This window comes from Strix aluco, chromosome 2, assembly GCF_031877795.1.
Source record: "Strix aluco isolate bStrAlu1 chromosome 2, bStrAlu1.hap1, whole genome shotgun sequence".
In the NCBI taxonomy this organism is placed as follows: Eukaryota; Metazoa; Chordata; class Aves; order Strigiformes; family Strigidae; genus Strix; species Strix aluco.
In genome coordinates, this window is record NC_133932.1 from 50,452,451 (window position 1) to 50,475,509 (window position 23,059).

Genomic DNA, 23,059 nt, shown 5'->3' on the forward strand with positions numbered 1-23,059 from the left:
CAGACCCTTTGAGAGCTTCAGGGATCATCCTGCCTTTCTTGCCACTTCAGGCAACTTAATCGCAGCATAACCCCACAATTCATGGATGCAGGCTTTGTTGACTGACCCTAAACCTGGGTGTGAACTCAACCTTGCTAGCAACATATGCAGAGAAGCTCCATAAATGACAGTGAAGGACAGAGCATGACACAGACACAGAAATGTGTTTACACGTTCAGGAGGAGCAGGGACCTTCCCCAATCCCTGTTTATTTGGATTATTTTTACAAGTAGCACTAATATCTATGGAGTTAACGTGTCATGTAAGAGACAGTTACTCAGCATTATGATCTTTTTTTAAGCCCTGCTGGTCACATAGTTGTTCTCTATTAATTTTTTTGTTTGCTTGAAATGTTTTTTGAACTTCTCTTTCTATAAATCACAAGGTGAGGAACTGGGGAAAATACACCCTCTTTTTCAACTTCTTACAGCTTCTGGGCTGTCTTGTGACCTGCCCGCCTGGGTACTACACAATCACAGCCTGACCCTGCACTCCAGGATTTACCTAGGTTTTTTTTACAACCCAGATGGGGTTGTCTGGAAATCTTACTAAATATGTCCTGAGACATACACGTGTCAGTGGGGGAGGACACTGTGCAAGTGTGAAGAAATCATGGAAGCAAAATCCATTTATAACTAAGAATTACTAGTAGGAGGTGATTGGTGACCAGTCTACAGGGAAGTGTCTGGTGATCATGAGAGGTCATGCAGCACTCTGATTATTAAGCCTTATACATAAGGCAGATCAAGGGAGTGACAAGGGAGACTTGGTAAAACATGGGGGATGTTTAAGGACTGCTGGGGTTTTTTGATAGGAAAAAGGAAAAACAACCTCTATGTTACACAAACAGGACTATGGAAAAGCCACAGAAATATCCCATACTTACTTTTATCTTCCTGGTTTTCTTCTGCTGCTTTGCCTTCCTCCTCCTCCTCCTCCTCCTCCACCTCCTTCTGCTGCACTTCTTCCTGGTGATCGGTGGCACCGACTGAAAGGCTCTGGCAGCAGTGGTTGAAGCCGCTATCCCGAGGCAGAGTGAAACTTCGGGGCTTTCCCCCATTCCCATTCAGCACTTGCATCCGCTCACCCTCCACGAGGGGGAAGGGGCCGTAGTGGTCTTGCAGGTGGCACTTCTGGGTGGGCAAGGTCGACTGCCGCCGGTGCTCGGGGGAGACCACGGCTGCCTCAGAGAACACAGAGTCCTCCAGCGGCAGCGTCTGCAGGTAGTGGAGTCCCGAGCTTGTCAGCGGCGTCTCTATGAGGTCCTGCCAGGAGCGCCGCTGGCTTGCCGTCTTGCGCACTGGCGAGTCGGTGGCGCTCCCTGCCACCTCTGGGCGAAACTCCTCGTGCGACGACTGCGACTGGGAGGTCTCCGTGGATGAGAGTCGGCTGTGTTTTGGCTCCACGTAAGGGCTTGCGCAGCTCATCTACAACGCCAGCAACAGAGCAATCTTCAGATCACTGTAGAGTGAGAACTACTTCTAGTAATAATCACGTACTTTTCGTTGTTACTGATGGCACCCAGTTCAGTAACGAAGGCATGAATTTACCTGATTAACCTGATCTGATCCTAACTTTAAGGCATGCCCATATCTACCTGTCACACCTATAGGTCAAACAGTGATACTTATTCATAATAAGTATCCTTATGTCTCTTAGTCTATAAAATAAGCCAACACAATTATTTGCAGAAAATTTTGCAGAATATGGCACTATGGAAGACATATAGGAGATGTGCCTGGTCCAATAAAACTCTTAAAAATGCCATCCAAATACCTGTTGTCATTCTATCTTGCTAAAAATTTCTTTGGAATCATGTTTGCAGTGCTTCAGATCTATGGTTCTGGAGGATAAAGTATTGCATTCAAATTAAACATCATGAACACTCTCTTTCCCCAGACTTTTCCAAACTCTCATTCCAAATTTTTGCATTTAGAAAACTATATTCAAGTAAGATGCATTAGTTAACACCGTGTGAGTATACAAACATGAAAATTAAAATTGCCAGTGCAGGATAAGTTAGAAGGCCATACTCTGGTTTTATACCAACAACTGCTTCAAGAAGACAATAAAAACCAGATCCCCTTTTGTTCTAATTTATAGAGAAACCTACTTTTTCACAACAACAGAACAACTGGTATCACTGTTTGTGATACAAGACAGAACATTTTTATGTTGGCATTTCTCTGGAAATTCAAGTGTAATTTGTTACTGCAAAGCTTCACAGCACAACTGTTGGAGCCTTGGAGAAGAGTCTGTGTTGTTACTGAGGTAACAACATTTTGTCAAAGAAGTTGATAAGGGGGCGGTGAGGAATCGCATGGATGAGTAGGGGTCCATCATGAATGAAGAACAGGAAGAAAGAATTCTGTAACTTAATCTATTTTGTACAGCAAGTGGGATTATAAATCCATGTTCTCCACAAACCAGTGAAAACAGCAATGACGGGTGTTGACATTAGTGATGCATGTTACTTAACAACTGCCTTAAGTCAAGTACTGACTCAAAAAATACACTGGAGAGTGCCCTAATGTGCACATGCACATGCTTTTGAACAGGAGAGCAGGTAAAAGTGACAATTTATGTAGTCATTCTAGACAGCTGCAGGTGACTTACCGAAGGAGGCCGTGGGTATGTGTCGTACGGGGGTGGTGGGCTGTCTTGTTTGGGTGTTGATGGAGTGTCAGCTTCCTCCTTATCACTCTCACTCCAATAATCTACAAGTTATATACAGATCAGATCAAAAACTACCAACACATTTTGATACGTTTGTGTATCAGAGACTTGCGTTCACAAAAGCACCTGGAAACTCCATCTTTGGTATTACTGAGTTAAATACTAGTGAATCCTGACTCTGTAAACGTTAGCTGCTGTAATTTGGAATTGTTTTAATCTGAAGAGTGAAAATTCAAAACATTACAGGGTATACTAAGTCTAATGCCCCACTGCAGAGATATTAAACACCAACCTGCAAATGAGCCACAAATTTAATTCTTGTACACTCCTTATAAATAGAGTGTACAGAATACTCCTGATGCAAGTATCAATCTGATATTTATACAGTTATAAAAATAATTGTGATTGGATATATATTGGCTGGAAAATACTGAAAGTAGTTTTCAAACAGAAAAGATGAGAAATGTAACTTGCTAAAGTGTTGCTGACTGCAAATAACATTAACAAATGTAATTAATACCAACAAATCAAACAAGTAGGGGTTATTGCACACATGAATAATCCATGACATTCTTCTACCCATTTTCTCCATTGTATACTACCAGTTACCCAAGCTTTTCAATTCAATTTCTAATAACAAACAGCTGCACTTAAGACAGAAAAACTTCATATCATATATCTGCTTCATAAAACAGCTGCTGCCCTGTTATCCATGCAAGAACATAAAGGTGATATGGTAAGGAAAAATATGACAATGACATTCAAGTGCAGAGTTTCAAAAGATGGACGAGAAAGTACAAAGGATGCAGATCTTATGGGCTAAGTTTAATGGGATATGAGGTTTCATTTTGTCAGGAAATCAAGTCTTGGCCAAGCCTATTTCATATGTTTGGTAGCTTGGTCAAAGGGGAAAACACATGGAAGAAAGTACCACATGGAAATTTATACTTATTCTGTTGCAAATGTTTCTGAAGCAGAACAGCATCTAAGTAAATGGACACTGGACTTTAATATTCCTTACAAAAGAAAACTACTTAACTGCCAACTCAGCTCAAGAAGGGTAACTTTAACATTTCTACACATTGTAATACTTAGGTAAACATTTCTGCTGTCACTTTGTCTCGACTGTATTACCTTCTAGTATTTGGGTAAATGATTGCACAACAGGACACTTTAGTTCAGACTATTCACAGACTAATCACAGGCAATTTTCACTTCACCTAGTAAGGGTTCAATGAACTGCATGACTTAGGAGAAGAGGATTGATTGTTGCTTCATAAATGATCTAAACCAAAAATCCAAGCTTGCACAACATACAATTTTGGCTTTAATGATTTTTTGTTACTGTGATGATTATTGCATTGTATGATTAATGATGTACTGTACCTAATCTTACTCAAGACTTAAAACAAAACCTTACCTTTAAATGACACCATCTTGAAACAACTGTCCCTTAAAGTTTGTATATTTTTAGATTGTAGTAATGGTGGGGACAGCCTTATCTATCTATTTAATTTTTCCAAGCAGTAACAACTCTGTCTGAACTCTGAGTCTCTTGATTTGCCTTCTGCAAGCTTATAGGTGAGATTTTTTTTTTAATGGTGTAATAATTAAATAGCATAAATAAAGTTTTCATGACTATGAAATAAAAAAATTCCAAACAGTTTTGTCTCTTTTGGTGAATGAAAGACTAAATCAGTGAAAACTCTTTTTAAAAATCACTCCTAGTTTTAAGAAAACTTGTTTCCAGCAACTCAAAACACCTGAAAATATTGGCATATAAGCATGTTTGTTCCTATTACAGCAAAGCCTAATGGCACGACGTGTGGTGAGAGGCCTGTCAGAACTGCATCACTCGGTCACATTTCTGTAGACTTGAAGCTCAACTGTTTATTCCCAAAGTAAAATTTAGCAGCCTCAGTGCAAGTTCCAATTTTGGCTAAAAATACAAAGACGTTCTTGCTGTCAGATCCACACACAATAAAACACTTTATGTTCAGGCTTTTGCACACCTTACTTCAGACAGGGAATTCTGTTGGCAACCTACATCTTGTCTAGAAAAATTCTGCAGTCACAGAGGTCAACTTCCACATGAAGTGTGTGAAAACACCCTCCAACCAATTTTTAAAAATGTTTTGCTTTTGGCAACTGACTCATTAGAGTTTATCTAAAATGTGTATAATGCTATCAAACAGTTGCTGTATTTCTGCCTGCAGATTCTGTCCAATTCAGTGACAGACAAGCTCAATGCATCAGACATATCTTGAAAGCCTTCTGAATGAGCAATAGACTGCATATATTAATTATAAACTAACGCTGACCTGCCATTTGCCAATTAAATATTTTCTATTTATATAAGCTAGTATTTTTTTTCTCTGATTTTATACGACTGGAAAGTACATAACTTCTCCATCCAAGGAAGTCCCTTGCCATATTGTTACCATTCACTGTATTTAATATGGAAAGTTGATGGTATTTTTATAAAACTGTTCTGTACAGAATGTGACATTTTATTCAGCAGTACACCCACAGTTTGGTGATTCGTGCATATCTGAAGCACTTGAAATATATTTATGCACTTTAGATTCAGAACCATTCAACTCTTAATTGAAACAGGTTTGACAACTACTGTTGAATTGTTTCACAGGTATTATAAAGTTTTGCTGCAAAGGGCTGAACTGAACAGAAGTAAAAGACCTTTTGTAAAATCAAATATGTAGATAACAATTGGTACAGTTACTGAATATAGAAAATTCCAGCTTCACAATTTTTATAATTGCAAAAATGCTTGAAGTGATAGAGAGGTTCTACTTTGCTAACTTGATGTCTCTGCTAATTAGGGACACTACTGAGCTGTTTAATAGCCCTTGTGCTGGGAGCCAAGGATAATCACCAGAGGCATAAAAACACTGTACAGCATCGAGGAGGGAATGTGATACTGATTCCCACATTGAACACAACAAAGCAACACAAAGAGGATATAGTTTTACCTACCTGTATATGATAAATCAATTTAAGTGAATGGTGTTACACAGTGGTAGTAAAGAGCTCCATCTGTGCCTGGCATATAATGCCTGGCATATAACTTCCATAGTAAGTGGGGTCTCACTGATTATCTTCAATAGGGAGACATTTTAATAATAGATATCATGAGGCCTGAATGCACATGATCTCATGTCTAGGACCTGGATCATCTGCTATTTTATTACTCAGTGATTACTTGGTAACAAAAATATTTCTCCACATCCACCTGTATTTTGAAAGGTGTATCAAGTCTAGAATTGTGCACTTGGACAGTGTTAGCATAATTGTTCATACACCTTCTTCCTTACTGTCCCACATGTTATTGTAATTCCAGTGCCAACCTGCTGTCAATACAAGTTTGAATTTGGCTTTGAATACTAAAACAGAGGATTTCCTAGAGGACTCCAAGATTCAGAGTTTGTTCACAGCCTCTTTAAGCAGTGACAGATGATATACCGGTCCCTCCAAACTGGTTACTGTAGTGCTGCCTGGGGAGTACAGATTTCCAAACTGATTTTGAAATCTGGTGAGGCACTGAGAACATGACTGGAGGAACCGTGAGCATGGTGCTGCTATCCTGGGCTGTGTGAATGCGGAGCACCTGGTGTTACGAATGACATGACGTGCCATGGACCATACCAGACTAAAACAGGGTGTAGGCAACACTCTCAGGATAAGCAGCTGCACTTACTGGAAGACATGATTAGATATGAGGCAACAGCAGGTACAACCTAGTTATGTGCAAGAATGACAGATCACCCAAAAACCTTCCCACGCACGCTACTACCACTAAATTACAGCAGTATGCTGTAAGCCACTGCTCTTCAATCCCAGGCTAGGGATGCTCTGTGATGAGACAATCAGGGTATGAATCAAAGCAGACATAACTTTCTGATATTGTCTTTTAATCTTCTACCACTACAGAATATCCTACTCTCTTGATGTTTCTACCTGGCTGATGAAATCACCCTTGCTTCTCACTGGGGAAAGGAGGTTTTTTGCACAGTGTCTCCTAGGAAAACAGCACCGCAGCAACATATTGCAGAGAGACAGACCATGCACATCTTCCTCCTCAGGGTATCAGACCAGAAGGTCAGGGCTAAGGCTGTTGTCACAAAGGTTGGTACAGAACCATGACTTTGGAGGGCAAGGAGGACACCATGTGGCAAATTCTGAAGCCTAGTGATAGCCTTCTGAACACAATCTCTCCCTGAAAAATGGTTAGAAATACAGTCTTTGTAAAGTATAGACTAAATTAAATATGTTGCTGCTGAAGTCCCAAGCTATAAGCTTTTTGGGCCAAAAGACAGAACCATACTGATGAAAACTGCAGAACCACAGAATTAAAAAGTCAGGTTTTGACTCAGTGGGCAGCAGGCAGACAGGTATCTGGATAAGCTCTGGATCATCATGACCACCAGAGTTTTTGGTGCCTGCTGCCAGGTACATGTGTAAAGAAGAGCATGGATTCAATAGCCAGCTGTTTGCCAAAACAGCTGGTTGCATAGGAACACATCTGTGGATCCATGTCACTGGCAATTCTAGGAAACAACCTCCCCAACACAATTGAGGACTGACCCTTTCTTTTTCCTGTCTGCAAACAAGATTTCTACTGCAGCAAACTAAAGAAAGCAACTCATTATTTTATATATGCCTCTTTTTCAAATCCATGAAATATTAGACATTAAAAATAAACATTAAAAATAAACAGATATAAAATACTGTAAACTTGCAACTCCAAATGAAATGCCAACAGGGCTTTAGCACACACCTCAATATAGCAAAACCAGCAGAAATCACAAAAATTAAATGGCCTTACAAATAAAGTCTTTAGGGGAAATCCAACAGGCTTTAGAAGAATGGTTTTGTTCCTGAGACCAATTTCATGCATTCCTGCCCCTTGTGAATTCAAACACCAAATGCAATGTTTAGAAAATTTTTTTAGTTTGCCAATTCTTAGATTTCTTCTGACAGGGGACACAGACTCCTTCATACCATGTACCGGAGCTTAGTGGCAGTACATTTGCTGCTTTTAGCTACCTTCTGCGGCCTTCTCAGAAATAATCCGGTGTCTGTGGACCGGAATCTGAAGGAGCTAATCAAAACCCCCAAGAGAAGAGGAATTCTCTAAAGCAACAACAGTAACACCCATATATAAATTGTTTTCAGATGACAAGAATGAGGCCTGATACACAGCAGGGAAAAAAAAAACAGATGAACTTGTGATAAGAACGGACAGAAGAAACTAAAATAACAACACATTACCTTGCTCTTGTTTGATCCTCTCTCTTTCTGCATAGCCAGCAGCAAGCATGTTAATTCTGTTTAGCCATCTGAAATAATATTAAAAAAAAGCAGTGATACTGATCTAGCCTCTTAATTTTTGGGTGCATTTCTATAAAAAACAAAGTTATGAGCATCTGAAGGAGATTAAGGACAATGTTATTTTTCATATTAGACAGCTGTTTTCTTTGATACTTTTACTCAGGGAGTCTCCAAAGATCTATGATTTTGCTGTTGAACAAATTGTTTTCACAGCCAAGGTTTTATTTCAAATGGAAAACCATGTATGATGTCAAACATTTGTAAAATAAAGTATTTGGAGGTAATCAAAGAGCTATAAAGTCTGCTGCTCACAGATATGCCATCACACCAATACTCCTGCTGTACTGATTTCTTAAGAATAAACACCACTTTTCAGAGATTTAAGCAATATTTTAAGGTCGAATTGGCAATTTAGTAGAGGAACAGAGCAGAAACCAGCAATAAAAAGAAAGGTTCACTCCCAAACAGACAGTGAGGTTTAACTATGCCATTATGTGTTTTAGAGCTTACCTACAGTGCCAAGTACAAAGAGAAGGAGGCATATCAGAATTCACTTTTGTGTTCATGTCAGAGAAGCAGGGGGAGAAAAGACAGTTGCCTCAATGCAATTCACATCTAAAGCTTTAACCTCAACTTAGACTTGAAAAAATGCTTCCATAAGATGCACAAACTAAAAAAAAACCACCCAAACTTGCTATTCTCTTCTAGCAGGGCTGTCATTGCCAAGCGTACTCAACTGCCTGTAGCAGTGCTTCAACCTGCCCTCTTCCCCCATGGGCCTCTCAATATATTCATTATCCAAATGCTTACACTAAATCAAGTCCTCCGTCAATGATGCTTTAAACCACCATGACAATCTCCTGTGGCTGTCCATTCCATGGTAAACCTGGAATTACTTGCTCTAGTCATCCCATAGTCAGGATTGACATCCCATAGACAGGCCTGGTTTGCCAACCTACTGGCTTGCAATTTTACTGCTAGGGTATACAGAAGGACAACTGAAGTCAAGTTTGCATTTTCTTCAGGAATGTGAAACCTCTGTTTGAGAAGACTGTGCCTGGTGGGTTTCATTTGCATACTGTATGCATGGAAACTGGATGTAGTATTGTCTCAGCAAGGAATACACCTTTGTAATTACTCCTGCATGCCAGTCTTCAAGACATTTCAGTCCAGGGTAAGCAGGCAATACAGTTGCTCTCCTCAAAATTAACTCCCATCACTGTTCTTCCACAAATGGTGATCGCATGTATGATCTGTGAATCATGTTAATGGTCCATAAATCACTGTACATTGGGAAGAAAGCTAGAGATTTACTCCTGAAGTGATTACAGAATACTTCATGTTAGCATACAATCAAAATTTCTGCCAGAAGAATAAGGAAGCTGAAGAAGAGACTTAAAATTTCAGTTGTAATTGTTAGAAAGTGCCATAAACTTATAAAAATAACTGGCCCATAGGAATAGAAATCCAACAAATCATGTCTCAGACAATGATTTTACATCTTCACAGCAGAAAGGTGACCCACTGCAAAACTATCTTTTAGGCCTGTATTTCTGATATGTGAAGGCTTTCTTTGGGGAATAAAGCTCAGTTGTCTCGACAGCTCTGCCTGCCCAAATCAGAATCACTGAGGCAGGAACCTCACCCAAAGCACTCCAGTCCTGTGCTGCCAAGAGACCAGCAAAGGCCACAGACTTGTCTGTATCCAGAGGGTAAAAGGAGCACAAAAAGACAAGTGCCTGCTCTGTCAAATGGCATGGCAGACAGTGGAGGTGTCCCTTTGCTTGTCTCTTGCCTATTTTGGATTTCACGTTCCCAATTTAGCTCATGGCTTACCACCCCCTAGAGCAGCCAGCAAGGAACTAAACCCCTTTGGATAGGGCTGCTGACCACAAAGTATTAGATGATACCCCTATAAAGGTTCTCCTGTTTGAAAACTTCATTCTGTCCTAAACATGAGATAGCATTTTGTGTTAAGTGTGCATGAGACTGAGGTAACCAATTAAATTAACAAACACTTAATTGACAGTCAATTTATACTGCTTACAGCTATGGGAGATGATTCTTTCCAGAAAAATGTTATTTCCTGAAAAGTATAATCTAATGGGAACCCAGGAAATGTGTACCAGTCAGAAAGAGACAGTAGACTGACTTCACATTTAATGATTTTCTGCAGATCATGATCTGTGTCATGGTTTGGAATATCACCTGCAATGCCTGTAGGGTGAATGAGAAGGTACTGATGTGGTTGTAAACCATTAACAACCCACGGCTTTTGAGCAGTTTGCTAGTTCAGAAACTATAAGAATGGTATTGACAACTTCGGCATATCTTCTGATATGTGGCTGCTAAAGCTTCTTCAGATATAGTTAGAATGGGAATGGTTAGAGAATTAGTATTATTTTAATAAAGCATGGCTAGAGTTATGGTTCATTGAAGTTAGAATAGTGTAAGAAATCCAATGGACTGGGCTTGTATCACAGGGAAATGTTAAGATCTCCAACAAAATGGAAGAGGAGTAAAACATGCCCACTTTACAATGCACTGGGGATAAAAGTTCCAAGTGTACAGTTATACAATATTCCTTACTATGAATATTAAAAGCCCTAGGACATGGGAAGATTTAAATCTTTCTTCCCTGTGGTGTGCTGTGTCCTGGCAGCCACTGTAACTTTTAGAGGACAAGACGCCAAGAAAATATTCCTTCCTTACTGCAAATGCAGCTTTAATTTTCTTGTGAGAATTATAAAATCTATTCATTAGGTATTACAAGAAATACAGTAGCACTAGTAGTTGCAGCAATCATCTACGTTTTCTTTTTTTTTTTTTTCCCCCCAAGAATAGCACATACATTTCTTGTCAGTATTTAGTTAAAACAATTTTATAACACATAGATCAGGATTCAAAAAACCCTATCTTTCTGTAGACCTATAACTTCTGTAAAGAAGAATGCACAGTACTGACACTCTTATAGAAGAGTAGGAAACATTTTTCTATCTTATCTCATGCCCCAGGTAGATGCAATGCTTTTAGTCAAAGCAGGGTGTTAAATTGCCCTTAATCATAAAGCTCGAGGATATAGGATGAACTTGCTCTATGGGAATATGGATACCTTACAGTGTCTATAAGTACCCAACTGCAATTTAACTGGAATGAAGAGGCCTGTGGATGATACAGGAGAATTTTTAGAGGCCTTGTTCACTGAAACCTTCCAGAGATATTCTCATGCACTAATACTACAAGCTGACTTGTTGTCTTTCCTCTTGATCATAGAACTGCACTAAGGAAGAAAACTCTTATGTCAATAAAAGAGAAAGAAGACAGCTCAGTTACAGCAGGTCAAAGAAGTTCTCAAACAAATATTTCACATGAAGTTATTGACTGTATTTCCCTGCCTAGAAGGTATAATTTTGGCAGCCGTATATGTCATCACTTTAAAAATGGACAGTTTGGAATAAAAAGGAAGAATAAGAGTATTTTAAGTATTTAAGCTGGCCAATCCTGAAGATGAAGCATTTGTGTCTGAGCTGACGATCACAATTTTTGAGTAAAGAACAAACAGTCCATAAAGCAGCAGGCACAGTTACCATCGAAAATCAAAATAAAGTTATGTATAGTATCACCAAGTAGAAATATATTGACTGCCTTCTACATCTCAATATTCTTGGAATGGGTATAACAATGAATTTCCAAGCAAGATGTTTCTATGACTATACACTTACACTAGCAAAACAGTACTTTGCATCAATAAAGGATATTTTGTCCTTCTCACCCAGACTAAGCTGTTATATGGGTATAAAGAACACTTGATGGTGCAGCCATGCAGATGAAAGGCACTTCAGATCCCACAACAATGAAATTCAGTTCTTCAGACTCCTTACCAGCATATTGGTGTGGCACAGCCATGAAAGTCGTAAGAAGATTTGAATAGTGGCAGTTACCCAAGATTAAAACACCCATTTTATGTGAGTAAATACACACAAAGACTTCATATCCTGCATACACTTTTTTTTTTAAAAAAAACAACTGAATCATTTTATACAAGGGATGAAGAAATTGAACCATTTTGAACTTTTAGTTATACTGTGCCTTAGCAGTTTTCTACTTTCGTTTCTTCTGCTTCAAGTATAGACAGAACTGAAATGACTGCATGAAACATAATTAAAATGTGTGTCAGAAACCTAACAAAAAAACCCCAGGAATTGATCAAACCAGTCTTAATTTAACTTAATAATTTGATTCTGTGTTTGACTTCACTAGGCTACAAAATTATTTTAGACAGTAAGTATTTTATTATCTCTGCATTTGAAAGATTATTTTTCAGTAGCCCACTTTTTTTTTTTGCGATATATAGAGTTAATTCAATGTCTGTGAAAGTGAACTACTTGTTCTAATACATTAAACAAAGAGAAAAAATAAAACTATTTGGGGAGACTCTGATGGCAACTCAGATGTACGAATTTCAAGTAATTCCACAGAGCTTGACAGAGTTCCTTTAAATTTACATGTGTATAACTCAGATCAAAAATTGGTCAAGCTCATTCTAAATGAATTAATAAGCACTTATTTACAAATATCATAAAAAGACTACTTGTGCTGGGAAGTTAAAAATCTTTCAGTTCTTGGTTTTTAGACTGTGCAATATATTTTTAAAGAATTGATGCATATTTGCTGCTGCTTTCTGATTACTAACAGTTATAAAAAATGTTATCCTTAGAAACAAGGTGCCTTGTCATACTGACTGAGGACCTGTTGACAGAAATGATTTATCTATTGCTGTAGTTCAGGATATGCCAAATAGACCATGCCATTATTCTGTTTGTAAATTGCATTTTGAGTGACTGGTTTGACAGATTTATCAATGAAAGGCAAGCCTAAAATTTTAGAAACAAATAAAAAGGTTTTAAGTAAGACTTTTGAAGTGAGCCTTAGTCATGCATGAACTTTTGAAAAAATGTTAACAGACAGCTGTTTCTAAATGAAAGCAAGCATAGTAAAGTACCGGCATACTTCTCCAGGCAAATATTATCAGTAAAGAACTGGCAGTACCCTGAAGGTGGCTCTGCCAGGTAGCTGAATCTAGTACACACGGAAGAGATTAAACCATGATTATAGCACTTACTAACAGTTCTATGGATGAGTTTCATCTTTTTTTTTTTTTGTTTTAAAAGCAATTTTGCTCAGCGAGGATGTCCACAGACATTATCTAAGATAGAACAATTCTCAGGTTGCAATAATAGATTTTTGTGTGTGTGTCCTCTGTCATATGATGAAAATGGCATGTTATTTTGAACTGAATTAATTTCAGTTTATGCTGTGAAAATAAATGAAATAAAACAGCAGATATTTGAATAGACATAAGATCCATGTTTTTAATTTACCATTCAAATGAATTAAGAGGAACTGTGTTTATTTTGTGCTGAAGTCTCAACCATTTTTCTGAAACACTCACACATGTGGCCTAAAACAGATACAGTAAAACTCAGTACCCAAAGAACTAAGACTTAAGTACTTGTTCTTTTGAGTTGCTGAAATTTTCCCCACGAAATTCAACACAACCAAAATTTCACTTCAACACGTATGTTAAATTCATGGCAGTAGAGAGAATCTGCAAAATTCTTTCTCAGTAATCTCTACCTCCTTTTTCAAGACTGGCAGAAGAAAGATCAGTGACTGCTTTAAATCTTTCTCCAACTTCTCATTCCCTTCACATGCAGCCACTCAGAAAACAATGCTACTCTGCACTTACTTTTTCAGCTATTAAACTTAACTTTTTAGATTAACATGTAATTTACTATCACTGTGTTATCACTAGCTTCAAGAAGCGTCACATTTACGGAACAGTTACTTGAACTCTCCTAGATTTTCTTACCTGTTCATATCATCTAGATGTTCAGCAGCAAAATAAAAACTTTTGATCTTAGGATGGCAGGCTTTGAATGCACTGTAGAGAAAAAACATAATTATAAAAATATAATGGCACAACTCTTTTTAAAAAAAATATAAGATAGTGTGGTCACCAAGGAATGAGATGAGTTCAGATTTCCTGAGTTGTTGGATGCCCCCAATAAGCATATAAACATACAACTTTTAGGATTGTGCCAGATTTCAACAAGTGCTCTTCAACCACCCCTTTCTAAATAATGCTTGATTCATATGTGCATAAATATTGTTCAACAATCACTTGCAGTGTAGTGTATTTGGATAAAGTTAACCAGTTAAGAATATAATTTTATGTATTAGGTAATTTTGCTGATATACCTAGAGGTGTCAATTTTTTCTGAACAGAAAATTGACTGGACAATTTCTTTGATACAACAGAAAAACTCTCAGTCCTAGTGATTCTTACATCCCAGTGACCTTGACATTACCTTTAGCTCTAATGACTGTGTTTCAAACAGAAAAAAGTGATGCTCTGATTGACTTCCGAAAAGCTGTTATAAATTAACATGGTATTCTTGAGGTCATTCTAAGCAATGGGTAATTACATCTCATCTTTTCTTTCCATCAAAGTAATCAACATGACTGGGCTGAGAGAATGACTGTATTTCATACATAATAGGAAATAAATTAGTAGAAAGAATTTTTTAACTATGTTGGATAAAGATTTATGGTGAAGTACTTGAAGATCCAGGAAATGCATCTAAAAGTAATTAATAATTCACAGTACAGAAGAATCATTTTTGAGAAAAGCCTGAAGGTCCCTCTTAAAATAAGGGCAAAAATGTGTAACAGTCCCAAAGAAAATAAAGAAAACTAAAAACATGATACATGAACATCATCAACATTTTTCTGACACACAATGAATTTTTAAAATCTATATTAAAATAAAATAATTCGCACTCTCTCTAATTGATTGTGTCTCAGAAAAATGCTAATGATGTTCTTCATGTGTATCATGCTTGCAATTTTCAATGTATATGTCTGTGTGTGTACATATATGTAAATATATGAAAATAGGTTTTAAGAAACCAGGGATATGAAATTGATATCCAGGAAAGTTACTGCTAGTGAAGGTAATGTAAAATCGAGACAACAAGAATTCCTCTGATGCATTAGAGTGTGACACAATGTTATGCAAGTGAAAGCAGATGTACAGTGACTCTGCTCAGTTTAGAAAGACATCATCAAGTTACTGAGACCCAAAACTTGACTTCTTAAAATTGTTACAGCATCTGTTGTCTGGATTATTTTCTTTTCTTTATCTGCCACCCAAGCAAGGAATTCTAATAGCCACATTTTATGTTCTACTACCCAGTAGATACCAAATCAACCAAAAAACCAATTTCAGCAGGGTGCAATTCTGAGAAATGTCAACTGACTTTAGCCCCGACAAAAACAGAAAAAAATTAAGCACTTCAGCAATGTATCCCAAGGACACAGGACAATAAGCCCAAGCTGAGGTATCTTTTTTTTTAAATACAGTTTTCATTTTCTGCCCTTTGAGACCATCATGAAGAGTAAAGTTCATCCTGAAGAGACATGTAGATCAACTGATGATACAAGGCCAGTGTGTTCTTTAGAACTGTATGTACTACAAATCGTATCATTTGCTTTTCAGTACACATTTCAGTGATTCCACAGTCTTGATAAACTTAAAAGAATAGTAAAAACCATTAGAAGGTAAGGCAAAAAGTTTTCAACAAAAATGACTCTAAAAATACCTCTGCAGGAGCAAGCGTCTGTCACACTGCTACATATGCTTGAATTTTCATCTAAATAAGAAACAGATTTGTGCAATGGCACAAATCTGGACAGCAGCGCACACAGCTAGGTGAGAAGAAAAGTTATTTGAGACCTTTAGGTCATACCTCAAAAATACAGCAAATCAGTGTCATTTTTTTCACTCTGCCTCGGGACTGATACACTGCGTCCGCAAACTTTGAGATGATGCTAACTCATTTGGAGTTACATTAAAGATTGATGCCTGACCATGAACTAGGGGACTTTTTTATTTGGATGGTCTCTACTATGCTTAAAGCTCTTTATTGAGCTTAAATGTGTCATACACACACACTCCAACTTCCAACAAACAAACAAAAATACCTTCCAAAACAGAAAGGAAACAAAAGAAGAAAGGAAAACTAGGAAAATAAAGTGTCAGAAGCAGCCAAGCAGCCTTCTTGCTCTTAATTTATTTTGCTCTAGTCCAGCCCTGTGATTCATGGTAAAGCCATTGTAATGAAGTCCATTATGTCACTGTTTTAAGGGAAAACATTGTCCTTTGTTCCACTTTTTCTATTGTACCACTGAATTATTTTTGAGCATACTTACTATTTCTTGCGGCATTCACTGGCTCTGTCAATTTTAAATTCAGGTAGACTGATGAATCCTTCCGCTTTTTCATCCTGCAAAGATAGTTCTCGATATCACCGTTGTTAAGGTGTCAGAAAATAAACCCACTACACTGAAAACTTAGATATTTTCACTTGCCTGCTCCTTATATAAGCAATACTAATATATGCTCTGCTCTGACAAACCTCCCACAGAAGTCACTGGGACTTTTGCCAAAGTAGTAAGACAGATCCCTTGGTGTAAAATACAGTTTTGAATACCCAGTTTTCTCAAACAGTTTCACAGCTGAAGCAGCATTTGAAAATATATAAAAAGTCCAAATGTATTCAGACAATTAGTTATTGTAATTAGTTAATTTTGGGGGAAGATCAACTAATTAATAAGGAGAAATGCAGCCTACTGTAAGAAATAGGGAAAAAAGCAATTTCAGTGTGTGCTGTTTACTATCTTGATATGATATCACAGCTAAGAGGCATGACATATCTTCAGCTACTTTCATCTCTCTCGAACACTCAGGAGAGGACATCTGAACTTCCTTCTCTCTCCTCTAAAGACTTGTGCATAGTTTATTTTATCAGATATTCCATCTCCCTTGAGACTGACTTTTCACAAGTTGAAAGCATTATCTTAAGTCATTAATACATGAGTAACACTGACTCTCTTATTTAATTGCTCATAACTTTGCATGAGAAATTAATACAGGATCATGAAAGTGAAGCTGCAGAAAACACAAATGTATGTTAAGGAATTCCACAGAATTACATCTTTTTCTCAGACTCTCCATGGTTATACATGGTTTTTAAATGGTTATTCATATGCAGTCCATATGACTATATGCTTTCTTAAAAATAAATAAAGACAAGACACAAATCAGCATATAAAAGTGGAACTAGAGTTGTTCTGTGGAAGGTACAAGATTGTAATAGGTTCTGCATTAGCAGGTATTTTAAAATCAAAAGGACACTGTTTAGAATAATCTTGGTATTTCTTTTTTGAATGGTTGCCTAAGGAAACCAAATTTTGGCAAGAGCACTGTTTTCTTGTCTGTTCATCTGCCACTGAGGCTCCCCCCACCAGTGTGTGAATCTACTGGTGATTGCAGATACTTTGGTGAGGGAGCTGAGGTCTTAACAAGTCTCAGCAAGTCACAGGGAAACTTGGGACAGGGGAGAAACAGAGGAGCTCAGACCACTCCCCTCTCCACAGGAAAATAAGGCACAATTCACTGGTTTCACATGCTATTTGGCCATGGCTGGTGACCAGGCATCATACTTGTAGATATGAATTACCACCCTGATGAAGACCTTGTAGTAGACCTTGAGGAGGGAGGATGGAGTGGAGGGAGTTAGGGTTACTGATCTGAAGCTGGGATCAAGGCACAAATGGGATAAATCTGTGGAAAAACAGGCTTCAGTAACTCTGTTTGTGGAACAACTTGCTTTCTGACTACTCACAGAAAAGTTGAGGATCATGGTATTTTAAAAAGGTTATGTACAAATGCTTGCAGTGATTAAAAGGCCAAGACCAGGACTGAGTGCATCCACATATTGGCAATGATTTTATCTCAGGATATTTTTTTGCCTCAGTCTTCACTGGTAAGTGCTCCAGCCACACCACCCAAGTCACAGAAGGCAAAGGCAGGGACTGGGAGAATAAAGAACTGCCCACTGTAGGAAAAGATCAAATCTGAGACCATCTATGGAACCTGAAGGTGCACAAGTCCATGGGACCTGATGAGATGCATCCACGTTTCTGAGGGAACTGGCAGGTGAAGTGGCTAAGCCACTATCCATCACATTTGAGAAGTCGTGGCAGTCCGGTGAAGTTCCCACTGACTGGAAAAGGGGAAACATAACCCCCATTTTTAAAAAGAGAAAAAAGGAAGACCTTGGGAACTACAGGCCAGTCAGTCTCACCTCTTGCCTGGCAAGACATAGAACAGATCCTCCTGGAAACTATGCTAGGGCACCTGGAAAATAAGGAGGTAAGTGGTGACAGCCAACATGGCTTCACAAAGAGCAAATTGTGCCTGACAAAAACTGGATAACCCCCTTTTACAACTGAGTTACACAGTTGTTGGATAAGAGAAGAGCAACTGACATCATCTACCTGGACTTGTGTAAGGCATTCAACACTGTCCTGCACCTTGTCCCTAAATTGGACAGACATGGATTTGATGGATGGACCACTCAGTGGATAAGGAATTCACTGGCTGGTCGCACTCAAAGAGTCAACGGCTCAATGTCCAAGTGGAAAGCAGTGATGAGTGGCGTTCCTCAGGGGTCAGTATTGGGACCTGTGCTGTTTAACGTCTTTGTTGGCAACATGGACAGTGGGATTGAGTGCACCCTCAGCAAGTTTGCTGACGACACCAAGCTGTGTGGTGCAGTCGACACGCTGGAGGGAAGGGATGCCATCCAGAGGGACCTTGGCAGGCTCAAGAGGCAGGTCCATACAAACCTCATGAAATTCAACAAGGCCAAGTGCAAGGTCCTGCACAGGGGTCAGGGCAAGCCCAAGAACAAATACAGGCTGGGTGATGAATGGATTGAGAGTAGCCCTAAAGAGAAGGACTTGCGAGTGTTGGTTGACAAAAAGCTCAACATGACCCACCTATGTGCACTTGCAGCCCACAAAGCCAGCCGTATCCTGGGCTGCATCAAGAGAAGTGTGGCCAGCAGGTCAAGGATGGTGATTCTCCCCCTCTACTCCGCTCTCCTGAGACCCCACTTGGAGTGCTGTGTCCAGCTCTGGGGCCCCCAACATAAGACAGACATGGACCTGCTCAAGCAGGTCCAGAGGAGGGGCACAAAGATTGTAAGGGGACTGGAGCACCTCTTCTCTGAACACAGGCTGAGAATGTTGGGGTTGTTTAGTCTGGAGAAGAGAAGGCTCTGGGGAGACTTTATAGTGGCCTTCCAGTACCTAAAGGGGACCTACAGGAAATCTGGAGAAGGATTTTTACAAGGACATGTAGTGATAGGACAAGGGGTAAGGGTAATGACTTTAAACTGAAAGAGGGCAGATTTAGATTAGATGTAAGGAAGACATTCTTTACCGTGAGGTTGGTGAGACACTGGAACAGGTTGCTCAGAGAAACTGTGGCTGCCCCCTCCCTGGAAGGGTTCAAGGCCAGGTTGGATGGAGCTTTGAGCAACCTGGTCTAATGGAAGGTGTCCCTGCCCATGGCAGGGGGGTTGGAACTAGATGATCTTTAAGGTCCCTTCCAACCCAGACGTATGATTCTATGATTCTGTTTACTAATGAGATGAATAGGGTTTAAAATTAAGTTTTCCTAACTCACTGGCAAAAACTTTTTTGCTAAAGCTGATATAAATAAACATGTACTAAAGCAGAACATGTTGCTCAATCAAAGCTGTACACAATTCAGTTGGGCTGCTCAAGTGCTCAGCATATATGAGGACTGAAATCATATCAAAAGCTACAAAGAAGGAACAACAGGAAAAAACAACTGAGGAAAAAAAAGCATCTTTCTTAGTTGCTAGAGGTTTTGTGATTTGACTAGCACAGATAAACGAGGAACATCAGGCAGTACATCATTAAAGTTTACATTCCCATGACTAAAGTTGAATGACAGCATTAAATAACTACTTTTTCCCTTTAAAGAGTTTGAGTATAGATTTATTCTAAACTGGTGAGAACAGGACACAAGAAAGTTGCGTTATTTCTCCTTGTAGTAAAAGGTGTATTCAAAGGATCAAATATCTCCAGACCTTAATGGCAATTTAGTCAGGCAGTTAATATTAATTTCAGTATGTTTATTTGGGTGAATAAAGTTATTCACATATATAAGCACTCAAAGCACTGGCTTCCCACTAAATCATGACAACAGCACTACACAGGGTATTTGTTAAGACAATGAGCACAGATGCTTACCTCTTCATTGATATACCAATATAGAGATGTATCCTTCAGGACAAACCAGTATTTTTTCCATTTCTGAGAGAAATAACTCTTGGCATCTTTCTTTTTCCAAAGCCAGCCTTCACAGTCCCCTCGACCAAGATCTTTACATGAGATCCGTCTTTTGCTTTTACCAGGAATAGGAGCTGAAAATGACAAGTTGATGTGAAAGCGTTTGACTTGTCCACTAAATCAACAAGACAGCTAGCCAGACAGCACTATATATTTGCTTAAGAAAATTAAATAAAAATTTCAACCTCAATTTGCTATGAATAAATTATTATAAACATTCTATTTTGACCAAAGTCTATGCAAGGCACCATAAATTAAAAACCAAACCAAACCAAACCATGTTCAGCACCTCACAGAGCTCATATTTTACAGATAAGAACAAAAAAAAAAAAAAAAAGGCAACAGAGAAAGAGAAGACAGAGGAAAAAAAGGCAAGATATTTAAAAATAAGATAAATGGTTATTTGGAATTTTCAACAAATTAATATTTCCCATCAGATTAAAGCACACAGCATATAAATTCACGTACTTTCACACTTGGCTGCCAAATACAACTATGTAAGTACATCACAGGTAATCAGAAACCTCTCTTTACAGCTCCTTTTGCAACTAAACAGTTCATAAGGCCTTTGTACTTCTAAATCAAAGGAGGACAATTTACTATGATATAAATTACCTGACAGCTTAGGTAATGAGCAAGGGCTGCAGTAAGGCATTACATGCACACAGCTGGAAAAAACAGCTCTGGCCCCAAAGAGGCTAGTCTAAGTATTCAAAAAAACCCCAACAACAGATATATGCAGGTAGAGGATCATTAGGAAACTACAAGACTAATTGACTAACACCTTCTCAACATGATCAACTGAACTAAACATTGGATTGGAGCTTACAAGTTCTAGTTCCTCAGATATTGCAATACCATAAATGTTAATGTTGGCAATTCCCCTCCTACCAACACATGAAAACAAATTTAATTTTTACCTTTGTTCTTCTTTTTACTTTTCTGCTGTAGAGAAGACTGCTGAAATGTCTACAAGAAAATCAAAACGGAAGAAGTGAAAATACAGAGTTTATATTCAACCACATCCATATCATTAAAGAAGTGTAACATTGCAAACACTGAAGTCATCACTAGGTAACACCAGCCAACAGGCTACTAGGCCTAAGAAAAAAGGTAATTTTAGTTCATCTGTTCATAAGGTTGTAAAGCAAAAGCACACAGTGAAACGTCTTAAAATAGACCACAAATTAGTTTGCCAAAACAACTGAAGTTTCTCTCTAAAACGATCGCTTTTCTCTCATTCTGTTAATAAGGAAGGAACGTCTCCTTTGGTTAGTATGATAGTGAAGCTACAAGGCTATGTATTTCTAATACATCGTCTGATTAAGGTCTTCCTGATCTAAATATGCAAATTAATACACTGCCTAATGCAGGTGTGAAAGCATTTATATGATGGTCTTTAGAACATCAGACAATTTGCTCAGAAATTGACCTAATATTTTTAAGGACACCAATAAAATTTTGCTAAATCACAACTGGGAAAAAGTCTCCCAAATAAATATTCTGAAATAGAAAACACTTTATTTTTTACCAGAGTTTGACTGGAAGTATTTCCCTCCAGTTGATCCACTCCCATGAACCAACTCATTGCCTTGGCAATGAGACAGGATGGAAATTATTCCTTCCCTAGTGTATTAAAAATAGCAATACATATTAACACATTTTATGGTCATTTCTGTTACAAAACTTTGACTCACATAATCACCATCACTCTATTGAATTAAAAGAATAATTCTGTAACTAATCACTCCAACATTTAAAGACATGATTTTAGTTGTTCTGAATTTCAGTTGAAGATAGACATATTTATCAGTGCTGAAACTAAGAAAAGGCCACGGTACAGTGTCTGAGTATTAAAACCTCTTACTTCAGCTTACCATGAATCAGTAAAAAAATCAAAGCTTTTGTGACACTTGATAAAAATAAATCTAAGCAAAAGAACTGACAGCCCTGTGAGCCCAAATCCTGTTCCTAGTAGATATGACAAACCCTCACCCCAACTTACAAGGCTCCCTTTTCAATTCAAAGAGCTGCTTTTTCTTTTAATTTCCCCCTCCCCACTTCCCGTACACTTGAGCTCACATGCATGAGGCTGAGACTCAGCTTCCAAGGGATGTCTTGCCTCACAGCTAAGACATTCTCAAGCAGCAAATACTAACATGTCTGTGGGGATAAATTACCAGCAATGCAACAATAATTAAGTGTAATATAAAAAATTAACTGACTCGGTAGATGTGCTGATCCCTTGTAGACTGTATCTGAAGAAAGCTACTCAACTGTACTGCCACCTCAGATGGTCAAAATAGGCCTCCACTGGGAAGAAAAAAGGAGCCCATTTGTTTTCATTCCCTGGCTCCTGTCCTTTTTCTTCTGCTTACCAGTAGCAACTCAATCAGCACTAGCCCTCAGCAAGTCAAGACATCAGCACCATCCCAACTTACATCATGTCAAATATTTCAACCTGTGTAGGACTAAGACAGATCTTTATGGCCCAGGAATAACAGAGTGACTGGGCAGAAGTGTGTAAATAACTCTCTCTTAGATGCTTTGAAAATCTTACCTAATTCAGAGGTTGAAAAAAACACACACATATACACAAACCCAAAACTTTAGCACTTCTCAGTTCACAACCCACACAATTTAATTCTGCTGCTTGACTTTTCTGCACTAATATTTTCACAGTGCCAAAACAGAAAAGAAGAAC

The 23,059-nt window shown here is 38.4% G+C and overlaps 1 protein-coding gene across 6 annotated transcripts in view; it reads right to left on the reverse strand.

The window, feature by feature from the left end:
* CNKSR2 (connector enhancer of kinase suppressor of Ras 2) overlaps positions 1-23,059 on the reverse strand; it is a 218,505-nt gene that overhangs the window by 41,751 nt on the left and 153,695 nt on the right. For all 6 annotated transcript variants that reach the window (XM_074814671.1, XM_074814669.1, XM_074814668.1 and 3 more), the window contains 7 exons: positions 21,276-21,324; positions 20,257-20,429; positions 16,339-16,412; positions 13,937-14,008; positions 8,005-8,072; positions 2,656-2,756; positions 926-1,466 (listed from right to left, as the gene is read on the reverse strand). In XM_074814671.1, the coding sequence (XP_074670772.1) occupies positions 926-1,466; positions 2,656-2,756; positions 8,005-8,072; positions 13,937-14,008; positions 16,339-16,412; positions 20,257-20,429; positions 21,276-21,324 (1,078 nt within the window). The remainder of the gene's footprint in view (positions 1-925; positions 1,467-2,655; positions 2,757-8,004; positions 8,073-13,936; positions 14,009-16,338; positions 16,413-20,256; positions 20,430-21,275; positions 21,325-23,059) is intronic.